The following is a 24,240-nucleotide window of genomic DNA, read 5'->3' as shown; positions in this document are numbered from 1 at the left end:
GGTATGGGTATTAAAAACTTTAATTAAAATAATGTACAAGAACAACGTTTCGACCTTCTTAGGTCATCTTCAGGTTAACCTAAGATGACCTTAAAAGGTCGAGACGTTGTTCTTGTACATTATTTTAATTAAAGTTTTTAATACCCATACCAGCCGTCTCTGCTATACATTTTTTACTTCAAATGGGTTTCTCGTCCTCATGAAAGGTTATTTTTATATTCGTCCAATTCGAAATTCGTAATGGACTAATTAAGATATAAGAGTGACAGTTAATCACTTAGGGTGGATGGTGGTTGATAGGGTGCTGTTGACTGGCTGTATTCCTTCTGGTCAATAGTTACAAATTAAGAACGGCAGGAGATAGCATCAGTAGCTTTGCCATAAATACAAAATACAAATGCAAGTAATACGAAAAATCGCTTAACTTCTGTTATATTTCCTGCTATTAATGTGTATTTATTAGCACTAGAAAAAGTTTCATGATCGTTAAAAATATATTTTATAACACACACACACAAATTACCAATTTCTAAATCTTCCGCAATGATAAGTGCATAGTGAGTTATATCTCCCATTTCGTCATCAAAGGTGCTCTTATAAATGAAAACAGCAGCTTGCTTTTGTTTGTCAGTTATATTAACTTTCTCGGGAATGGAAAGATTCATGGACGGGGGATGGGGAACTGCAAGAAAAAAAATCATAATTTATAGATGAGAATCCCACAAAACTTCCACATAAATATCTGCTCTAAACTTTAAACTCAACATTAAAGTATTTTTCTGACCACTTTTTTCTACTTTGATGCGAATATTATGTTGATAATGAATGGCATACAAGCAAAACACGTTTTAGAATTCTCTAGTGATTAATTTAAAAACTGTTTGAAACAGCGTCCAATTTTTTGTTTCCAAATAAATGCAATAACATCTTTTGTTCATCACTTGAAAATAAACTATTTTACAGGTTAAGGGTTAAAAACGTGAACTGTTTATAGACACGGTTAGGTAGTTTTACAGAAACACTTGAGGATAAATACCTCAGTGTAGGTGAACGATTTTCTTTACGACTTTTACAAAAGCAAATAAAAAAATGTGCAATATGAAAGATAATATACAATACAAATTAAATCACAACGATATACTTTTCTACCATTACTCAGAGCTACAAATAATCATTAATTTACCTAAGTCATTCCAAAATCCTTTTTTAAGAACTGAAATGGCTGTTTGGTAACTTCTAAAAACACCGTCAATTGTTGAAAATATCAAAGCAATTCTAATGAAATTTAACAGAATCAACCAAACTTAATCACATAAAAAACAATATGTTTCTACATTGAAATTCATCAAACCAATCCAGTAATACAGATATAACAACACATCATATTCGTATAATATATAAAAAAAAGAGTTACAAATATATGACACCCAAACTATTAACTACTTCATGTATTAAGTACTTAATTTATTTTACTTAAGCAACTTAGTAAGTATGTGTAGAGCAGATTTCTAGGAATGTTTTTATATATATATATATATACAAGCTATCCTAAAGGGAAAACATTTTTTACATAACTTGAATGCACTCGTCGTTTTTACGACTACGTTATTCATCAACAGTCCAAATATGAGGTGGTTATAAAAAACAACAACCTTATATTTAAAATTAAATTCCTTAAAAACTAAGAGGAACTACAGTTTACCAGATGCATGTTGAGTTTCATTAGGGGAACTAAAACTTACAAGAAGCATGTTGAGATCCATTAGAGGAGCTACAATTTACCAGAGGCATGTTGAGATTCATTAATGTAACTAATATATACCAAAGGCATGTTGATATACATTAGGGGAACTACAATTTTCCAGAGGCATGTTGATATACATTAGGGGAACTATAATTTACCATAGGCATGTTGAGATCCATTAGAGGAACTACAATTTACCAGAGGCATGTTGAGATCCATTAAGAAAACTACAATTTAGTAGAGGCATGTTGATATATATTAGGGGAACAACAATTTATCAGAGGCATGGTGAGATCCATTAGGGGAACAACAATTTACAAATGAAATATTGAGAGCCAAAAGTTTTATCCAGGAAAGTTTGTACATGGCTTAGAGCGTTGTACTTCATATCTATATTCCTTTTCCCAAATTACTAGTATGGCTTTTGCTTCTCTTCTTTCACGCTCTTTTTGAATAACAGAAAATTAACAATTTGAATACAATGTATGTCAGTGTGCAAAATATTGTGAGATCAATGACAACTGTTTAGAACAAATGATGCATTCAGTAGCTTCATTTAGGGATCGACTTGATATACTTATTGAGATCGTATTAAACACCTATGACAGCTTTTGAAGCAAATGCCTCATGTTCAAACTTTCCTGAGTAAGACTTATGATTCTCAATATGCCTCTGGTGAAATTTAGCTACCCTGGACAGTACATTTTAAGATATAATCATATATTTTACGTATGAAGTGTTCTTTATAAGTACTCTAACTTTTTTTAATATTACAAAATAAACATTTCGTAAAAAATTGTTCTCTCTACATTTTCTTGTTACGTGCATAATGTTTCCGCCATAGCCTAACTTTGCTAACTGTGTTATCCATTGAGTATAATAACACGTGTTTATACATGATTGCTAACTGTGTTATCCATTGAGTATAATAACACGTGTTTATACATGACAAGTGACATATTTAAAGCTTTTTACCTCCAGCGGGGAGTTTGCAGAATGTTGAATTTGGAAAGACATATTCCTCGCCATAATCTGTAACATCCGTTGTCTTCGCTCTGACTGAAAACGAGTAAGTAAATTCTGGTTTCAGGTTATCAACGAATCCTCCACAAGTTATGTTACAAGATATGTTAGTTTCAGTTCCTTCCGACTGAAACCCATAAATGGTTATGTTTCCATTGTGAATTGGCTTTCCTGGCTATATGAAAAATATAAGAGTAAGTTAGTTATTGTTTATCATTATAATTACTGTAAATATTAATTTGTTTCTACTTTATTATAATAAGTGAAGAAGAAACTGACGATAATCAAGTGACTTTTATATAAATTAACTGTTTCTATTCTACGAAATTACAAGTTCAAATTTGTCTCTGATATTCAGTCACATTTGTTTCCTTACAAAACCATGATTGTGAAAAATCCGAAATTTTTAGATATATAATTTCATTTTTCACTCATTCATAAAATATGTGAAACTAGTTGAATTTTCAGTTATTATCAAGTTTCTTAAATGCTGCTATAATGAATCATTTATACACTAAACGAAACTTCAAATTGTTTATTAATATATTTATTAACAATTAATAGACAACAATGAAATTTTTTAGATAAAAAGTATTTATAAAGTTTTTGTAGTTAGAAGCAAAGCTTACACAATGTGTTTTCTGCGCAGTGCTCACCGCGGCTATTGAAACCCGATGTTTTAGCGTTATAAGCCTTGAAACTACCCGCTAAACCAGTGGGGAACTATTTATAAACGATACAATGAATCCTGTTTTTGTGCAATAAAATACACAGTATTTTACAAAAGATGTATTATTTTGTGATAATAATAAAAAAGTGAACCCATGCGTACGAATCTAAGAGCATTTTATTTAAAACTGGAAGAAACAATATTTAAACAATTCTGTGTATATGAATTTTTGAGATGAAAAATAAAAATTAACAGAAGAAAAGCAAATCCTAAAACACGTTTACTTTGAAACTAATCGTGTTTTCGTATTTCATAAACATTTCTACTCCGCAGTGGCACAGCGGTATGTCTGCGGACTTACAACGCTGAAATCCGGGTTTCGATACCCGTGGTGGGCAAAGCATAGATATCCCATTGTGTAGCTTTGTGCTTAACTACAAACAAACATAAACATTTCTAAAATACCGTTATTTATATACTTCCAATAATAAAGAATTTTAAAAACATCAAAATAAATTACGAAATATTTTAAATTGCCACAATCATCAGAGACGACATCTGTGGTTAATAAAGCAAACCTTTTGTCCAGTAAACTCAAGGAAATAATTTTCGATCAATCCATTTGTTTCGTTTGGTAAACTCCAACGAATCCGAACAATTGTTGGACTAATGTTGCAGTGCAGTTCGCCTCTAGTTGGTGGACCGGGTACTAAAAGATGAAAAACACATTTATATATTTATTTCAAATTCTTCAATTTTCATGATAAAAAGTATCTACCACGTCTTCTTCTTCAAACAAAAACCCCAAAAACATAAGGTTCAGTGCGCTGATAAGAAAGTCGTCTAATAAATATTTCACATTACTTGACATATGTAACGCTAAAAACCGGATTTCGATACCCGTGGTGGGCATAGACCACCAATTGTGTAGTTTCGTGTTTAATAACAAACAAAATTACATGGCAACATTTAAATCATATTCATATTTTGTAATAGATACATAATATTTACAAAAACTATAGTTAAAAAAATTAAAAACCATAAAAAATATATATTTTACACAAAATAATTTTGATTTAAGTTAATAAAAGAACACACAAAACCAAAATTCAGTACTTTCGTATTGTCAAATAACATAAAGTATATATTTTTAAATATCATTTCAAGAGGAAAGATGAGAGAGTGTTACGTCACTGTACTCCAGCTTTCTACACTGAAGTTGTAGCGCCATCTAACAATGGAGGCTTCTTAATGTACCTTTTTTAGTGTTGCAATATTTAACCATTGCTTTAAGTTCTATCGTAATATGGTTTAATTTTTTGATAGTTTAACAAAAAAAGCCACTGAAGATAAGAAATAATATAATTTTCTTTTAAGACTAGTCCCCAGCCGGGGACTTACACGGATTTACACTGCTAAAATCAGGGGTTCGACTCCCCTCGGTGGACACAGCAGACAGCAAACACATACAAACACAACTCTTTTAAGACTAACCGAGAGTACCCGTTAAGGAAGAAAAAATTGTATAAAGCACAATGTTAGATAACGTTCCCCTTCTTTCTTTTGTAATTAAATTCCTAATGACGTCATTAGATGCTAATTGCATACCTGCTTGTGGAAGGTAATAATTGATTCATTTAATTGAATAACTATTTCTGTCCTTAAGTTCAAAATCAAATACCTGTAAAAATGTGGAAATGTATCCTATTTTAAGGGCTTTTTATCCCTCTTTTTTGGGCAAAAATCCTAAATGAAAATAGCCCATGTACACTTTCGGATAGTTTCCATTTACCATACCAAAAGTTATGGTAATCGACTCATCTAACTCTGGGTGATGGATGCTAACAAATACACACGCATAATGGATCATATTTATAATAAGATAAAAAAAAACTTCACCAATTCAAGGTTTTTAAATGTACATTTCTCCAAAGCCTTGTTGTTTGTAATGATCTAACCTCTGACATTGAATTATTCAATCACGGTGTAATTAAAAGTTGTCTAAATTCTGATTTGGGGTTTCTGGAAAGGATCTTATTATCTATTAATCTATTAATGCAGCAATGCAGACTGTATGTTTTTAAAAATAACAGCTTAAATTTGAACATTCTATTCTTTTTCGGCAAATTTTTACTGGAAATACTGCAAACCTGTACATTTGATTATCTAAACACATTTAAATAGCACATAGTTTTGACGAATATATTCAGAAAGCTTACTAATAAACCATAGAAGTATCCCTTTCTTCACATGAGTTGGGATTTTTTAATGAGAAAGTAAAATACGGGTTTAATTTCTTGCAGTTATATATATATACAGCATGATTACAAATAAAACCGTATAATTAGAATAATTGTCTCAAAAATATTTTCCCCAGGGAAAAACTATTCGCCAGAGGTACATTGAGAATTATATGCTTTCTCCAGGAAAGATCGTTCCCCTCCGTCACCCAGGCTCAGCAGTAAGCTTGAAGATTTATGGCGTTAAGATTCGGGGTTCAATACCAGCGGTAGCATAGCGCAGATAGCTTATTGTGCAGCTTTGCACTTGAAAACAAAGAAATGTTCGAACGTGGTTCTATGGTGTATCAAAGGCATATTATACTGTATATCTAAGTTGCTTTTCTTGCAAAGCAGCATTGCTTTCTTCTGTCTTATTTCTCTCTCTCCTTGGTAATTTGAGTAAAACACGTGTCAGTGTGCAAAATCTTATAAGGAGTAGATAATGTCTACAGTGATTTCGTTCACGGATAGGCTTTGTATGCTGACTGAGAATGACGAAAAGCATACTGAACATCATCTCTGGCAATTTCTGAAACACTCTTTAAATATTAATGTGTCGAAATTTTCCTGAATAAAATATATTAGATTCTCAGTGTGCCTCTGATAAACTTCAGGTCCTTAGACCATGTAGGTTCTTAAGATATAATAACATAATCACTCTGAAAGTTGAAGTTCTGTTGATATCAAGTTTACATGACGCAAACCAATATTCTTTCTTCTTTTAACTGTATTAAGTGTAAATCACATCCACGTCATGGCGGTGTGTTCAGGATATAGCAGTTTCTTTGTTTTTCTATCTTATCCATTCAAAAGTGAGTTTTTTATGTACATGTTGAACTATAATGTAATTTCAACCGAAACTTTAATTGTTTTTTGTTTTTTTTACAATAAGAAGTTTAACTTTCTAAATATAATCTCATCTTCATAATAAATATTTTACAGCATATTCTCCTATTTTTTACTTACTGTCCATTTCTGTCAGCACGTGACTGGACGGTATACTTGAATTTCTACCGGCTAAAGTAACTGCTATTACAACAAAACGATAACAATGGAACGGTTTCAAGTTTGATATTTCCATAAGAGTCGTGTTCCATTGGCTAGCGTCACATGTAGAACAGTCTTCCAAAATGGTGTAGTTTTCATCTGGACATAGTTTATTGCTAATAGGTTTTGAGACTTTAATTTGTACAGTGTAGTTGGTAGGTCCAGTAAATACCTTCGGCCTGGTCCATTGAAGCGAGACATGTCTGGACGTTACATTGGTTACCTTTACATTACATGGCTGGTAGGGAACTGTAAAAATAAGATTTTTACAATAAATACATCTTATCTTAACAGAGACAGCACTACAGGAACGAAGTTTCTCTTGACCAGTCCAAACACTAATTATATATATATATATGTACATTTAAACCAAAGTTTGATATCTTGTGGCTAATAAAGGAGAAACAAGAATTCAAATTATCCGTCACTACATCTTTCTAATTGGAATTTCAATGTAAAAACAAAACAGTAACCTTTTGTAGTTACGCAACTCTTCAACGATAAAATTATATCGCTACCAAAGTTGTTGTTTTTTTCTGGCCTTTTCCTACATTTAGAAATATTAAAAACGACTTCTCGAACCAAAACAAAAACTGGTTTATAATAATAAATTAATTATCAATAGCAATTTGCCGATCAACTAGTAATTAAGACGAGACTTAGTGGTTTTTATTTTACTTTTTTAGTGAGAATTCATTTTAAAGGGGTTAAAACCACGATTAGCCATCATCTTATATTATTCTAAATGTATTTTCATCGGAAACCTTGTATTTTGTGCTTATATTTGTACAAGTTACAATATGGCATGTTTATTTGCATAAATTCGAAAGTTCTTATCACATAAAAACGGTTATTATCGAGTCAGATTAATTTTCTCTGCATGAAGACTCCGAAAATTTCAACGAACTTTCATACACATTTGAAGATTAGATAATTTATGGTAAAACTAATACCGCGGTCAGAAGTGCCATCTGTTGGCAAATTAATACACTTTAAAGTAAAAATACCGTCAATTAAAGCTTCATAGTTTCTATTGCAAAAATACTTAATGAATGTGAAAAATAATAGTAGTTATAACGTTAGATTAAAACTCTGTTGTTGGTTCTTAATAGAACATTTGAACGTTTGGTAAACGAATAAGAAACAAGAGTAGTGACGTAATTTTAAAATTTTCTCACACGAAAAAACACCAATCTATTTTCATTAGCTACCTTGAAACTTTTTTATCTAAATCTAGTATTGGTGTCATATTTTAGTTTTTAAAATAAGATTAAACTGGCTAAATTTTATGCACACTGGACTACAACGTCTAAATTCACACCGCACTAACAACTCTTGGTTCTTTGTTTTTTATGTAAATCAAATAAGGTAAACGTATACTTTTACACAATTTCGCCTATATATACAGGTAGTACCGATAATAAATATTTATTGCACTGTATAGAGTGTAAACAAAGTATATAGGTTTTGTACTAGTATACCATATTTATTGCACTGTATAGAGTGTAAACAAAGTATATAGGTTTTGTACTGGTATACCATATTTATTGCACTGTATAGAGTGTGAACAAAGTATATACGTTTTGTACTGGTATACCATATTTATTGCACTGTATAGAGTGTAAACAAAGTATATAGTTTTGTACTGGTATACCAAATTTTTAGGATACGCACGGCCTATGAATTTTTCTAAGTATATTTCTTGACGTTGGTACCTATGTAGATATATATAAATATGACGGAAACCTTGATAGAGCATACAATAGTACTCTTGAAGAAAAGTAAAAGTTATATATATTTTTTAATTTCATCAGAACTAAAATGTATGTTGATTACAGATAAAATAGCTGAGGTTTTCATGCATGTTTTCAATGAAATTCCTGCTTTCTCATATTGAGAAGTACAAAGTGTAGAAGACACAAAACACTTTTGATAACTGATTTCAAAGTCTAAGATAGATATCAAAACCATTACTTTGATTTTTTTATGTACTTGAAATTTATGAAATACAATGTTTATAAAAAAAATTGATATGAAATCACGTGGGTGTATCTTGTGACAATCTAGAATTGTCTTCTAGGATCTCAGTGGTTGAAATGGTTTTAATATTCTCTAAGGTTAAAGTCCCCCCAATGGCACAACAGTATTTATGTAAACTTCTACTGCTAGAAACCGGGTTTCGATACCCGTAGTGGGTGGAGCACAGATCGTCCTTTGTGTAGCTTTGTGCTTAATAACAAACAACAACTAAACTTAACGGTCTGAGTGGGTAGGGTGGATATAATCGAGAAATCAGTTTTAACATATTGTTTTAACGTTAATTGTAAACGCTATTTAATGAAATTAAGATTTGGAAAAAAAATCTAATTAAAAGGATGTGCTGTGAACAGCATTTGTTTGATCGATTCATCGTTACTCTTATATCGCATCCACGGCCATAGTGCGAAGCATGACTTTTGCAACAACGGACTGCGAGTCATAAACCTGCGGATTCACAGTCCAGACTTAACTATGCAAAACTTTTGATTCTATTTACTGATATCAATATTATATAATAGTAGGGGGCCCATATCTGATCATCTCAAAACAAACTAATAGTATTTTGCCAATAATCAATAAAAAAAGGTTAAAATTACAAAAATTATTAAAAGCATTGCCGGAAGAAGTGAAATAGTCAACGTCTTGACAAAACGAAGAAGCCACCCAGTAGCACAGCGGTATGCTTGCGGACTTACAACACTAGAAATCGGGTTTCGATACCCTTGGTGGGCAGAGCACAGATAGCCCTTTGTGTAGCTTTGTGCTTAATTACAAATAAACAGTTACTATATATTATTCAATAATAAGATCTATTTCAAGAGGAGTTACATTTTTGATGGATTCTAAGTTCATACTGACCTGAAACTTCCAGTGTTTGGAAAAAAAAAGTCTCTGACTTACAACTAATCGATAAGTAATATAATTTAATATAATTATTAAAACTGTGCATACAATCTTAGCGTTTGAAATAAAACTTTCTTTGGGTTTATTGGATATCACATTTTTTTATTCAAAGATTTGGTACTTGATACGATTGTCTTTTACATGATCATTTGAAGAGTGCTGTCATTAAAGATTTTGAGCATTATAATGTACATGTGTTAGGTTTTATAATAAAAAATTGCCATCTAAGTTCAAACACTATTAGTTAAAAACTTATAAGAACACATAAGACATTTTTAGAAAATTGTTAAGAAGTATGTATTAGAAAAATTAAGAAGGTTTGTTGTTATTTGCACAGCTTTGTCAAAGGCTGTGTAAAAACGTTTTTGGTAAGTTAGTAATCAATAGAAACAAACAAATTGTCATACTGTTATACATATGATCCAATATTGTTTAAAAGATGACGCAAAAGCTACTTATTTGTTTTTGTTTTTGCGCTAAACTGCATAATGGTCATTTTGATAATGGTCATGGTGATCTAACTCGGAATTTAAGCTATAAGTAAACTGTTTTAAACAGTATTTATTTACGTTGAATTTTGACTAGATGCTTAGATGTTTTATGGAAGCTAAGTAAAGTTATTTTTCTTTAACCTATAATTATTTAATAAAATGTACTTACTCATCGTTCAGTCAAAGATAATAATACATAAACAATATTAATAAAGACAAAAATTAACTAATGAAAAAGCCTTCTCAATGGCAAAATATGTTAATCAAGTTTCATAAAGAATAGAATGAGTTCGTTTAGATTCAAAGCTCCGGATTCCAGGACTGACATAGTATAATTATTGGTTAAAACATTAAAAATTAATTAATGCAATAAGCTAAACAAATTAACAGACAAAAAAGAAATATATTTTCTTTTTAAAAACGAGAAACTATAGTAAATAATATTTTGGGAAAATACTTACCTCCGATTTGAGTCATTTCAGTAAGCACTGAAGCCCATTTTCCAAGTCCAGCTGAAGTCCAAGCTGCTACGGATAGATTGTACGCGGTATATGCATGAAGTTTTTTCAGTGTATAGCAAGTGCTAGTAGTAACAAAGTTCCAATGGTCGTGACTGCAGTTTTTATAGAAGTTGGTACAGACGCTGTAGTTGGTGATTATTCCGTTGGGTTTTGATGGTACAGACCAAGTCAGTTTAATGGAGTTTGAAGTAACTTTGCTAGTCTTAAGATTTTGTGGTTCTTCTGGAGCTAACAAAAAAGGACAACAGCGTTTAATGTTCTAGATTATAAAACCCTTTAAGAACCTCAGAAACTGTAAATCCAAATTAAGCTTTTTGAAAATATTCTAATCCTAAATGGGTTGCTTTTGCTTATCAGCCACTAGGCAATTTTTCTCTCTAAAAGGGACCGACTGATAAACCAATTAAAATAAGTTCATATTAAAATAAAGAGTAGTCTTCTCAGTTGAGGTAGTTTCTGGATTGTCTCCATTGGTTATATTACGTTTTTTTGAAAGACATTTCAATAGCTTTATAAAATCCAAAAATTTACCATCTAATATATACATATTTACAAATACCACATGTCCAATCACACTTTCAATGTCAATTTCAGTCAACCTCTTAAGCAGGTTTGATACTACATGCCGATATTTTAAGACAGTAGGTTTAATTACAAGTAACTTTATATCACCTAGATTATATGCTTTATCTAAAGTTCATAAGATTGGGGACAGTTTTAGATCTATTTTATCAAATATTAAGAGTTCCACGTACAATGTAGCAAAATTCATATAAAAAAAGTTCTCATTTTTAAAGATTAAAAATAAATACTCAATTAGGATTACGTTAGAATTTGTTTAAAAAAGTCAACATGTAACACTAGATCAGAATGGTATCTTAGTGTCTTTTGATGTTGTTCCATTGTTCACTAAAGAACCAGTGGAAAAAGTCATTAACAGTTGAAAGAAAATAAAGATTCACTTTAGAAATAATTGATATTATTAACCTTATTGAAGCATGTGTAAAAATTCATTATTTTCAAGTTAAGAGTAAGTTTTATAAACTAGACGAAGGTTTAGCTACAGATTCTCCTTTATCTCCATTATCATGCCCTCACCCCCCAATGGCACAGCGGCATGTCTGCGGACTTACAACGCTAGAAACCGGGTTTCGATATCCGTGGTGGGCAGAGTACAGATAGCCCATTGTGTAGTTTTGTGCTTAACTGCAAACAAACTGACCATTATCATGTGATTCATTCATGAACAGTTTTGAAACCGAAGCGTCAAGAAGATCGAAAAAAGAAACCGTAAATTTGGTTAAGGTATGTTGACGATATGTCAGCATGGTCAAGAGAACTTAACTGATTTTGCTAATTACCTTAATAACTTTAACAATTCTATTAATTTACAAATAAAACTGAGGAATATAAACTGTTTACCTTTTTTTCGATTTTTCATTATGTAAAAATAAGGGAAAATCAGGAACTGCTATTTACCGAAAACCATTTTTGGTAACCATGTCACACTAATTTCTCAAAATATCACTGCTTTTTATTCTTATTATGAATAGAATTTTAAAATCACATTGTAAACAGGAAGATATTATTAACGAGTTATTATTTATCAAGTATATGCCAGTAGAAAGGGGGTTTAATTCTGATATTGTTGACACAGCTGTCAAGTAATTAAAAATCGGGGATGAAAATATTAAGGCAAAACCATCTGCTGAAAAATTAAGAAAGAATTACTTGTATTATCATTTATACCAGGTTTATCTTGTCAAATAATGCAACGAATTAAAACACAATATTTTCGATATGTAGACCGATGAACAGGATTAGCCAGATTTTTAATGTAATTAAAGATAAAATTGATTTAATGGAGAAAGCTGGTGTGTACAAAATAACATGCGAATATGGAAATATGTATATTGGACAAACTAGAAGAAATTTAAAATACAGAATAGATGAACACAAAATAAATACTAAAAATAATAATACAAAGATCTCGACTTTAGATGAACAAAATACTAGAATTAAACACTTGAATAAATGGGAAGAAAAACTATTATTTTATCACAACCTGCAAACACCAATGGTAATAATATTCTTGAATGGATTGAGATAATCAAATGTAATGAAAATAATTTTAAAGTATTGAATAAGGATGAAGGACTAGAGGAAAATGTTGTTAATAGATGGCGCTAAATTTTTAAATAAAATTGTATGTAAATTTGATCATGTGATTTTTGGAATTGTTTATAGGTCTTAACTCTTGCTATTGTATTTTGAGACTGGCAACAGTCTCATTTTTAACATTTGTTATGTACTATTAATCGTTGGCTTTATTTCTTTAATATACCTATGTGAAAATAAAATGTCTTAAGATTTCAAATAATTTTCGAAAATATCTCTTTAATGCTTTACGTAAACTATGCCACTCTCATGCTTAACATGTACAACATTCAACATGGAACGTCATGTCTTCCATACCAATCATTCATACAGAGTATCACATGAGAATGTATGCTGGCTATACAATTTCGATAGATCTTCATCCACCATATTGCAATAATTTGCTATTCGAATCTTCGAAAACAGTTTTACAGTCGATGGTTTCAAGTATTCACAACAGTTGGTTTATCTTCCTGTGTAAATAATTATGTGTAATAATATATATACCGGGTGTTTCAAATGTTACTTCCGCTGTAGACAACTACCTTCAGGAAACCGATGGATACAATGTCGTGAAAGTCGGTGTTGACTATGTGGAAGACAACGTACACAGTTGCGTGACGTGTTATGATGACGTCATGGTCACCCCACATGGTACCTATGAGTACAAAAGCCATTGTCCATGTAGATTTGAACACGTCAATGTACTACATAAGTTAGTTCTCTTTCACGTGGTCAAACTGGTCAATGTACAAAGTGTGACAATAATGTATACCTTGGTTTCCAGGATCCAGTCGTCTGAACAGCAAAAGCAATTTTTCAAACCCTCGTTACTATATAATTTTATTCAAATCTAGAAAATAAGAGCAAACATTACGTTTTAATTCAGAAATTAGAAAATGTGTACTGAAAGAGAAACTTTAATTTGACAGTTATATATATGATGTTGAAAAATTACCGATTACACCATCAACGGAGTGCGTTTATTTTCAAACCACACCCCCTTTAGGCTCAGGAAGCGAAACAGATTTATGAGTATTAATTTCTTTATATAAGTACAATTTTCGATGTGCTTTGAGCTGAAATGTCTAAACTACTTAATTTTTTGTTTACATTTTCACACTTTCTATTAAGGATTCAGGGCTCGGGAATTATCTCATATTCATAATGTCAATATATTAGGGTTAGACCTACATAAGGAGTTAGGGACACTATTTTTCGGTGAAACAGTGTGAAGTTGTGTGAATGAATAAAAATTACACACATCAGTCTCCCTATTTAAAAACATATAAACCTACATTTGGAGGCACTCTTTTATCAACAAACAAGTTGTGTTAACACAGTATTTAGTTAATTACGCTAAACATTTGTTATCTGACGTGAATTTAATGTTTCATATTAATCAGTGATATAGTCATATGCAACAGGGGCGTCACTCCCATACTTGAAATGCACATTACTTCTCGTGTTACTTTCGTATACACTCAAATCTGGATCGATGGATTGTAATTATGTCTCTAATATGAAATGATTTATATAAAACGAAGTTTATCATCAACTGAAAGCTCTGTGAGCTTATATATATATATACTGCTATTGTACAAAAATATGTTTCAAGCGATGATTTTCCGAATTTATAATTAATTAGTAAACAATAGTTATATTAAATAAACAGTTTGATAATAAACTTTTCTGTCGGGGAGGGGTGGGGGGTAAGGGAGATCGTGGCGACCGCTCATTTTCAAAATATCACTGCATCACTGATTATAACAGTGTAAAATCTAATTACTCTAATATAACATATTTTGTAATCCATGTACCAAAGATCTACTTTCTTATGAGCTATTTTTTTTTACTTACAGTCTTCCTCAGTTTGTGTATCAATGCACTCTTCTTCTCCGAAAATGTTTTCCTTGTTGAACTTGGTAAGAGCTTTTACACAAAAGCTATAATTAGTAAACGGCTTCAAATCAAAAATATCGAAAGATGTATTGTTGAAAGGCGTAAATTTTGTAAAAACACTGGAGTTGTCTTTTTCAGAATATACAATATAAAATTCTGAAATATCTCCATTTGGTTGGGAAGGGACGTTCCACGTTAATAGAAGAGACTTTGAAGTCAGGTTTCTAGCTTCGAGATTTTCTGGTTTGCTGGCAGCTATTTCCAGTTTACGATAGAAAAATAAACTATCATTACTTGGTATCCTTTTTTTTACACTTAAGTTAGGGAGAGAAATACTATGACGAAAGATCTGCTTTTAGATTGATTAATATTCTATATTGTTATACGTTAATGTATTATGAAAACAAGAAGTTAGAGTAAAGTCGAACACATATGATATTTCTTTCTTCGTGATATCATGCTTTAAAAATAAGATATTAATATAACTCAGGTCATAGGTCTGCCGAAAGTTTTTTGCAACAAACTGTCCCAAAATCAAGTGACAATGATGAACAACATAGAAATATAGTTGAAATTACATAGCAAGAATAATTGTAACAATACACCTGAATATAATATAAAACTAACGGTATTTTCAAGTTAATTCATAACAGTTTAAACAAGATATTTTTTTTGTAACCAAACCGAATCATTCAACTTCCAAAAATCGATATGTCCTATATAAATACTTATAACTATGAAAATAGAAAATATTTCTATTCCGTAAATATTACGATAACCCCTAAACAGGAAGAGTGAAATGCCTACCAGCAGGATGTGTTCTTTCAGACGTTGATACATTTTCACTTTCAAACTGGCCATCATTTACAACATATATAGTTAGCTTGTAAACAGACCATGGTTCCAGATCGTGCACGTCGTATTTTCTTATGTTTATATCCTCGATAAATCGACATTCAACATCGTAACTGTCTGAACTCCAACTGATAATATAACGTACGATTGTTCCATAAGGACATTTGGGGTCTTTCCATTGTAGTCTTATAACACTAGAATTCAAGGCCTTAGCTGTAAAATTTCTGGGTTTACTTGGATCTAAGAAATAAAGTGAATGTTAAATACATTGAGCCATTACGCCTTGGCTTTTTATCTTTAATAAGTTTAGTCCTAGAAAGTAAATCAGTATTATTTATAAATGTTTCATAGTTTATTCAATGCACACGTAAAATCTTGTATTTACGGTTACCATTACAACAAAAAAAGTGAGCAGAAATTATTTTAAACAATTTAATATACAGGAAAATACACTACTCAAACAATTATAACTTACAAAACTATATATATGATTTATAATACTCACAATCAACTAAGTGAACATTCAAGATGTAAATAAAACATATGCAGTATTAACAATTTACCCCAGGGGATATGAATACGAACAACTGTGAATATTAAAATTTACATAATAAAAAATAAAAAAATTGTATATATTACAACGTAAATGTAAAGTGTTGTAAGCATTACAACATGCATGGTGAGCTGTTATATATTTCCATTTTTTTTTATTTAATGCGCTGCATAACCATAAGGTCCTTTCAATTTCTTAACATATAGGATAAACAATAAATCTTGTTAAGAAAGACTAAAACACAGAGTGAGCAGAAAGTGCAATAAGCAAAAACAAAATAAAAGTAAATACATTATAAGCACATAGAAACTCTAGTAGACATTGCAATACAGGACGAGCAGACAGCAATGTAACTACAACTCACGGTAAACAGAAGGTGTGGTAAACATTACAACACACGGTAAACAGAAGGTGTAGTAAAGTAAACGTTATAACACTTGGTGAACAGAAGGAGTAGTAAACATTACAACACACGGTGAACAGAAGGCGTAGTAAACATTACAACACACAGGGAACAGTTGTAGTAAACATTATAACACATGGTGAATAGAAGGTGAACAGAAACTCCAAGAAACATTAAAACACATAGTGCACACAAGTTGTAGTAAATGTTTCAACACATGGTGAATTGTAAAGTTTAGTAAACCTTACAAGACTACAATATATGGTGAACAGAAGTTATAGTAAACATAACACTACTTGATGGACAGAAAGTGTATTAAACATAACATCACTTGGTGGACAGAAGTTGTACTAAACATTACCACATATGGTGAGCAGAAGGTGTACTAAACATTAAAACACACGGTGAACAGAAAGTGTAGTAAATATTACAACACATGGTGAACAGAAAGTTTACTAAATGTTACAACATACTGCGAACAGAAAGTATAGAAAACATTACAACACATGGTGAACAAAATGTGTACTAAATATTACCCAATATGGTAAACAGAAAGTGTAGCAAACATGACATCACTTGGTGGACAGTAAAGTGTAATACAAAGTACAACGTAATGTGAGCAGAAACTCCAATAAAACTTACAACATGCATCTAGGACATTAAACAAATACCAGAATAATTTCGGTTCTTTAAGGTGGGAAAAATACTTTTCTCCATATAGCCGAATCATAGTATTACTTTGTGTCATTATTATCCATAAAATTAATGCATATTATTTTTTTTTACTGTTTTATTATACCGTTTATTTGTTTCAGGGAAAACTATTGCAAGTTCTATTGGTAAATTCTCCTGTTTTATCGTTATTGTATCTTTCCTTATTGAATATTAATTCTATACGATTTAGATATTTAATTTTGAGGATATTTTTTACTTATTTAACAGTAACAAATAGAAGGAATTATCAGAACCGCGAAAGCACTACTTCAATTTCTGTCACTAAAAATAAATAGTTAATGAGCTAGAGTTGTTAATTAACATAATGCTACTGTTGTTTCTTAATTTGAAATTATATTGAATAATAGATTTACAGGCAGATGATAAGTAGATAAATAAACAATCGTATTTAATTCTGAAATCAGGCTGTTATCCGGTGAAAACTGCAGTATTATATCAATTTAGAGAAATTTGTATAATATTTGTTATAGGTACCAAATAATATGTCCAACTATATATATGTACGTGGATGTACTAATAGCAAATAAGGTTTTGACAAGAAAAACAAAAGTTCATATTAATATTATGAAAATAAAAGTTGTCGTATTTTTCTGGCTATGTACAGTGAGTGGGTAGGTACATTCAGGACGTTGCGGGTTAAAACACCTTGGACATATATATCTTAATTAATTCTCAGTTGCAAGCACCTTGGTGGAGAACTGAAGAGATGGATTCTTCCCAACGCTATTTGGGTACTATTACAACGTTACTCAGAACTTGTGGGCATAGGGTATAGCAGTAATCTCTTTGCAATACGAATACTTTCAGAATGTTGTGGGTTAAAGTACCTAATGTTTTATACATAAATAATAAACATGACTGTGGAATGTATACCTGGAGTACTTACAGTATGAGCCGGTTCTTACATTCAGTGTGTTTTCTTCCCCTTCACGTGTTACATTATTCTTGTTTTTGTTGAAAGCCTTAACTGTTATTTCGTAGATGGTCCACGGATTTAGTCCACTGATTTCATAGTCAAATGTATTTCCTAAAATCACTTCCTCGTTTTCCTCAACAGATGATTCTATGCAACAATTTGGGTGTTGGGTGGCTTTCAACACCCACTCTATCTTATATCCATCAAGTGGTCCGTTTTTTATTTTAGGCTCTTTCCATCTGAGTGCAACAAAAGTGCCATTCAAAAACTCTGAGGTAAAGTTTTGTGGTGCACTCGGTCCTATTAAAAAAAGAGAAATCGATAAATTGCGAAAAGGAAAAATCTAGAAAATTATTATGTTCTCTGTTAGTTAGATAAATTCCATGTCTTTATTATTGGCCTTCCAACAAAAATGGTGACTATAAGTGGTGAATATATAATAATTTATTATCAAACAGAAAATTAATATTGAAGTTTGATCACAGCAATTTTCATAAACACAATGAATCATACTTCGTCCAGAAGGCTATCAACACGTCTAAAAGCTGTTTTATTTAATATATTATATAATTTATTTGTTTGCACAAAGTTACTCAATGGGTCATCTGTGTTCTGATAACCGCAGGTATCAAAACATGATTTTCTGGTGTTGTAAACTCTCAGACTAGAAATTGAAACACGGTAAAATATATTTTAAACATATATTTAAAAATGCAAATTGAATTATATTGAAATTTGTAGAATATCTTATGGAATTACGACAGGTTGGGATAAGTAGCTGTAACAATAGATTATATATTACCAATATCAGTGTCTCAAGGTGGGAGAGCGGTAAGTTTACGGAGTTATTTACAACGCTGAAATCCGAGGTTTCATTCCCCGCAGTGAAAACAGCAAATAGCCCAGTGTAACTTTACTCTAAAGCAAACAGACCAAAACCCGCAAATTGCAAATAGGAAAACAGCAACATCAAAAATTTCTCTTACTATTCTTTCGTTATTTACTAATTGCATATTTCTGACCCAAAATAAAATTTTATTTGTGTTTTTCTCTCAACATTTTCAGTTAATTCATACTTAACCCCAAAATAGTAGCAAATAAAGCTATATGTCTTGTTATACACAGTGTTAAATACGACTGGGTGCGGTTTTTAAACCAAATGACTACATTCTATATCATATAGTGCAGTGTCAAAACAAAATTATTTCCATCATCAAAGCCACGTTTTCGAAATAAACGTTTGAAACTTTTAATCTTTGGGGTTGATAGCTCAAAGTTCTGATTTATATAAGAAATAATTTTGTATCGTTAGAACCTGACTTTGTACAAAACATTTAGTAGAACATTAAACTTAAGTTCTTATAGATAATGAAATCGTTAATATATTTAACATAAATGGTCATAATTTTAGAGCTATTGGAAATATCATTATTTATTAAATAGTCACTTTCTATTCCCTCAAAAAGAAAGTTGAAAATAAATATTCTGACTACGAATTTATAACTATGCAATACAGATATCAAAAAAGACAAATAAAAATTAAATTTTGTGCACCCAAAACTGTGGAAAAGATGCATAACGTGCTTTCAGAAGATGGTTATTGTTATACTAGCTTATCTTTTCTTTTGACACACATTAACTTTTCTACATGTAATCTACAATATGTTTAAACATAAGAATATTATCTGATAGTTATTTCATTTGGAGAAAATATTCACGCTCGTCTAACAATGTGTGACCTTATTCATTACGTCAGAGAAACGGATAGTCATGTCATGTAATGGAAAGAAGCATATTTCTTGTGGAAATCTGATTATAAACGTAAATTATGTACGTATACCTAATATATTAATGTTCAGCTATACTCACCCCCCTGTGCCAAATGAAACATCCTGTTCAGTTAAACTTACCTCCTACATCAGTTTGAACATTCACAAAATCGCTTGGGCCACAGAATTGGTTGGAACACAAAACTTGTACATAAATTGTATAATTTGTAAAAGGAGATAAATTATCTAGTTCGGTAAAATTTGAGCAAACAAAATCTTTTAAGACGTCGTCTATGCATTCTGTAGTGTTGATAAGAGTTCTACTTTGGGGCTCGTCGTTCTTTTGGTAGCACATAAGAACGCTGTAATTTAAGTTATAAGTTATGATTTGTGACAAATTGAGTAATTCCAGTTTCACTTGAGTGTCTCTTATTGAATGTATGTTGATGTTGACACCAGGACAAACGGGTATTTCTGTTGATGTGGGTATTGTTGTTGAATCATAGGTAATGGAAGAGAAAGATGAGGATGTGGACAAATGAGAAACAGAGGAATTAACATTATTATCTGAATGAGGCACAGAAACATCTAACGCTTTAATTGTCACTGTGTTATTTGATGAAACAGAATCAGTGACGTTATCAGTTTCCAAGTTTATTAAATCATCTACTGGCGTAATTAGACTAATATCAAAAACGTTGTTTTGGATATTCATTTTGTCCTTATCCAATGAGATGTTGGTGACATTTGAAACATCGCGCCGGATTCTCTTTCCACGAGAAATTCTTTTCTCGTCACGGTATGTTTTCAGATTCAGCGTTCTATGATCTATTTCGAGATGAACTTCATCACCTCTTTGGAAATCTTCTTCCTGAAATGGAACAATGAACATATCAGGAACATCAATAAAATATTATTCTTAAAAGATTAAATATGATTTCAGAATCTGAATACTAATTCCCAGTTTCAAGTTTAAATAAATGGAAAACAAATGTCTTCTCAATTAAATTTATTCCGATTTGCTTGTAATTTATGTACTTATTTTTTATGTTTTTTTTTACGATCTGATAGTTTTGTAAACATTTCATGTTTCCTGTAAAACAGTGTTTTAATTAATTAACTATCATAACCCATCTTTCGTTATTCATGAAAGAAAAGCTCGTTTTTCCGATATATAACCAATGCCCAAGTGCACATAAAACTAGGATAAAAAGCAATAATTAGATTCGCTAACACATGAAAAATATTTTAAAACTAGGATCTGCAGGAATAATTAGTTTCGCTAACAAATGAAGGATGTTTTAAAACTATTTTATAATCAGGTTATCGACATTAACCCATTGACTGTGGCTGCTCTAAACGTGAGTGAAAATTGTGAAAGTCATACATCGTATACGCCACACTCGCATTGAAATACCGAAGGCGAACCGTACTCTCTACGGCGATTCAGCAATCAATGAGTTAATGTACGAATGTTTGATTATGTAAACTATAAATTAAACACAAAATGCCTGTTTGATTCATTATTAGATTTTTCACTAAACGTCTAAACAGCTCGATTTAGCGCATTCAAAAAATAAGCAATACATCAACGCATTATAACACCATGTAAATGTAAAAAACATATCTAGATGTGACGTGTAGACTGTCATAATTACGACATCTTAGAACTGTGAAAACAGAACTTGTCTAACAAGTTATTTCTACAAAGAAATGAGTGAGCTAAACTATAGCACAGTGAGATTATGGATAAGCTAGAATGAAAACTACACACATAATATCAGTGCCTTAGTCACGAAAAATTATCTAAGGGGCGAGGGAAGTGATGAGCAAATCATTTAATGAGTTGTGCTGTAACAAAAATGCAACAAGTTCAACGTTTTTTATTTAATGGCGACACTGTAATGTTTACCACTTATAAATCTGGGAGGTATTTTTGTATTTCAAGAGAAGGGTTTAAGGCAAGGGAAAAAAGTTATTAAAAATTATCTTCACTGATATTTCGGGGAAGGGGGGAAGAGCTCAAACCCGGTCGCACCCATACATACGTACACACACACATATATATATATTTATTTGTACAATTCGTTTTGTGTCACTCTTCTGATATTAGTCCTAAAATGGAAATGGGTCGAATTCATCGTGATAGTAGGCTAATGATAAATCATTGGGACTTCTTGTTTTTTGTCTAGTTTATAAAAGATAAACCAATAAAAAATACAATATAAACTTTAAAAGTTGATTTATATGTGTACATGTTTCACGTTTTATCAGTTTAGTTTCTGGATATTTCCTCAGTGTAACAAAATAGTTTATGATCGTTTTCTATAAGGTGTTATTTTATATCTATTGAGAAAAAAACTATGTTTGAAATGGTAACTCGATGGTGCGGAAGTTTTAAAAATCAAAATAGAAAATCACATGGGATAATTATATACTAAATCTGTTCGTGTTTGGAGTGACTTAAAGAACGTTAAAACTGGGAATGTGTTCATTTTATAATGTTTGTAGATGTGTTTTTATTTTATGTTCTTTTATCATAAACTACTCTATTCCTCAATTTAGTTAGTACCATAATATTCTAACTGGGTATCATACCATAGTAGATATATTGTACTTTCTAATCCTCATAAACAATTCCATTACTCTTTATTATTTCATGTTCTAATAGCTCACGTTTATTAAGATAAAACTACTTACTTATCCTGCCTAAAAGAATTTCAATTTGAGGGTAGGCTGGTAGAGATCCTGATGAGTAATAAAACGAATCGAGTATACGCGCACCCTAAGCTTGGTATTGCTGGCGCTCAGAAATATAGCTAATAAAAAGGGGGGGGGGGAAGGTCTCATAGATTAATTTACTCTAATCCTGCCTAAGAATTTCGGCTGTTGAGGATTCCCCCTTGTTACAAATAGGTTTGTCCTGAGTGTTGTCCAGTGGTAAACTTATCGAACTGGGGATCAGTGTGGGGGGGTCTCATATTTCAGACATGGTGCTATCAAACACGCGCTCTGCACATTTAGCTTTGGTGCTTTATAGGAGTGCCAGTCAATACCACTATTTGGTTAAGAGCCCCTTCAAGCGGTGAACGCTATCGACTGGTTGTCCTTCCTCTGATCACACTTCAAAATTAAAGGCAACTATGCCTGGCCATGGAGGCTCTCATCTGGTAGTTCACCCATATGTGCAAAAGTTGTCGTTCATGTGAACAAACACAAGTGGATTTTGAAAAAAAAAAATGTCCCCAAAACTAATGGAGGGTTGATAATTTAAAAGTGTTAAAATTTAATTATGGATAATTTCGGAAATTGACCGATAAGTTTCCTTCTGTTTTTCATTTTTATAATGGCAAATACTAAAGTAAACAAATGCAAAGTCCTGTAAATATTAATCATACTTTAGAAAGATAACAGAGAACAAAGGTGAACAAAGGTGTATATCAGAAATTTCAAACATAATGTAAATCAACTATAAGGAATCTAGATGTACTTCCACAGTTCCTTCAAAGTTTTCTGTTTCAAGAGTAAATAAAAACGAAATTAAGAATAACAAATATTCCTGCTCTAGAAGTTCACATTTTATATTGTGTTGTAGCCTACAGAGTGCATAATTCTTCTTGTGATTCATGATGTGCGCACGTTTTATTGACGTCATGATATTACAAATTGCAACATTAAGCGTCCCTTATGTGACGTCATTTCAATATGTACCGACTGACTAACAGACGACACACTACTGTATTATGGTGCGAATAGTAAAAACAGGTGACCTCTCCAGGCGCCTTCGACCCCCCTTTCAGGGAAATAAATACAGACATAGAATCAAGTCAAAGAACTTCTTTATTCAGAATTTCGCGCATAGTTACACATAGCATTTCCAAAATTTTAAGTAATAGACTAGATGGAAGGTACCTAGTCAACACTCATCGCCAACTGTAACGAATTTGTTATTATATACTTATTTTAATATCGACGTTTCTTTAGATTGAATTTATATTTAGAAACATACATACATTATACTGTTAAATATGTATTGCGAAACTCCCTCCTATCCTCCAAAGTTGTAAAAGATTCTCGAGAGTAAGAATCAACAATATGTGTGTGTACATAAACGTTTGTGTTAGTGTCAGTATTGTTATGTATAACTGAAATTTTGAGAAAGAACGCACACGCCTATACATATAATCAACTCAACGCACCAAAGAAGTATCTATTATTAGTTTGCTATA

At 31.4% G+C, this 24,240-nt stretch overlaps 1 protein-coding gene across 3 annotated transcripts in view; it reads right to left on the bottom strand.

The window, feature by feature from the left end:
• LOC106475792 (tyrosine-protein phosphatase 10D-like) overlaps positions 1 to 24,240 on the bottom strand; it is a 90,613-nt gene that overhangs the window by 36,279 nt on the left and 30,094 nt on the right. For all 3 annotated transcript variants that reach the window (XM_022380936.1, XM_022380943.1, XM_013936472.2), the window contains 9 exons: positions 20,153 to 20,882; positions 18,213 to 18,542; positions 15,588 to 15,875; positions 14,739 to 15,035; positions 10,662 to 10,949; positions 6,686 to 7,015; positions 4,016 to 4,146; positions 2,720 to 2,942; positions 524 to 682 (listed from right to left, as the gene is read on the bottom strand). In XM_022380936.1, coding sequence (XP_022236644.1) covers positions 524 to 682; positions 2,720 to 2,942; positions 4,016 to 4,146; positions 6,686 to 7,015; positions 10,662 to 10,949; positions 14,739 to 15,035; positions 15,588 to 15,875; positions 18,213 to 18,542; positions 20,153 to 20,882 — 2,776 coding nt within the window. The remainder of the gene's footprint in view (positions 1 to 523; positions 683 to 2,719; positions 2,943 to 4,015; positions 4,147 to 6,685; positions 7,016 to 10,661; positions 10,950 to 14,738; positions 15,036 to 15,587; positions 15,876 to 18,212; positions 18,543 to 20,152; positions 20,883 to 24,240) is intronic.

Source organism: Limulus polyphemus, unplaced genomic scaffold (assembly GCF_000517525.1).
Source record: "Limulus polyphemus unplaced genomic scaffold, Limulus_polyphemus-2.1.2 Scaffold149, whole genome shotgun sequence".
Taxonomy (NCBI): Eukaryota; Metazoa; Arthropoda; class Merostomata; order Xiphosura; family Limulidae; genus Limulus; species Limulus polyphemus.
Note: the sequence above shows the minus strand (reverse complement) of the source record. Positions and strands in the feature narration are given on the sequence as shown.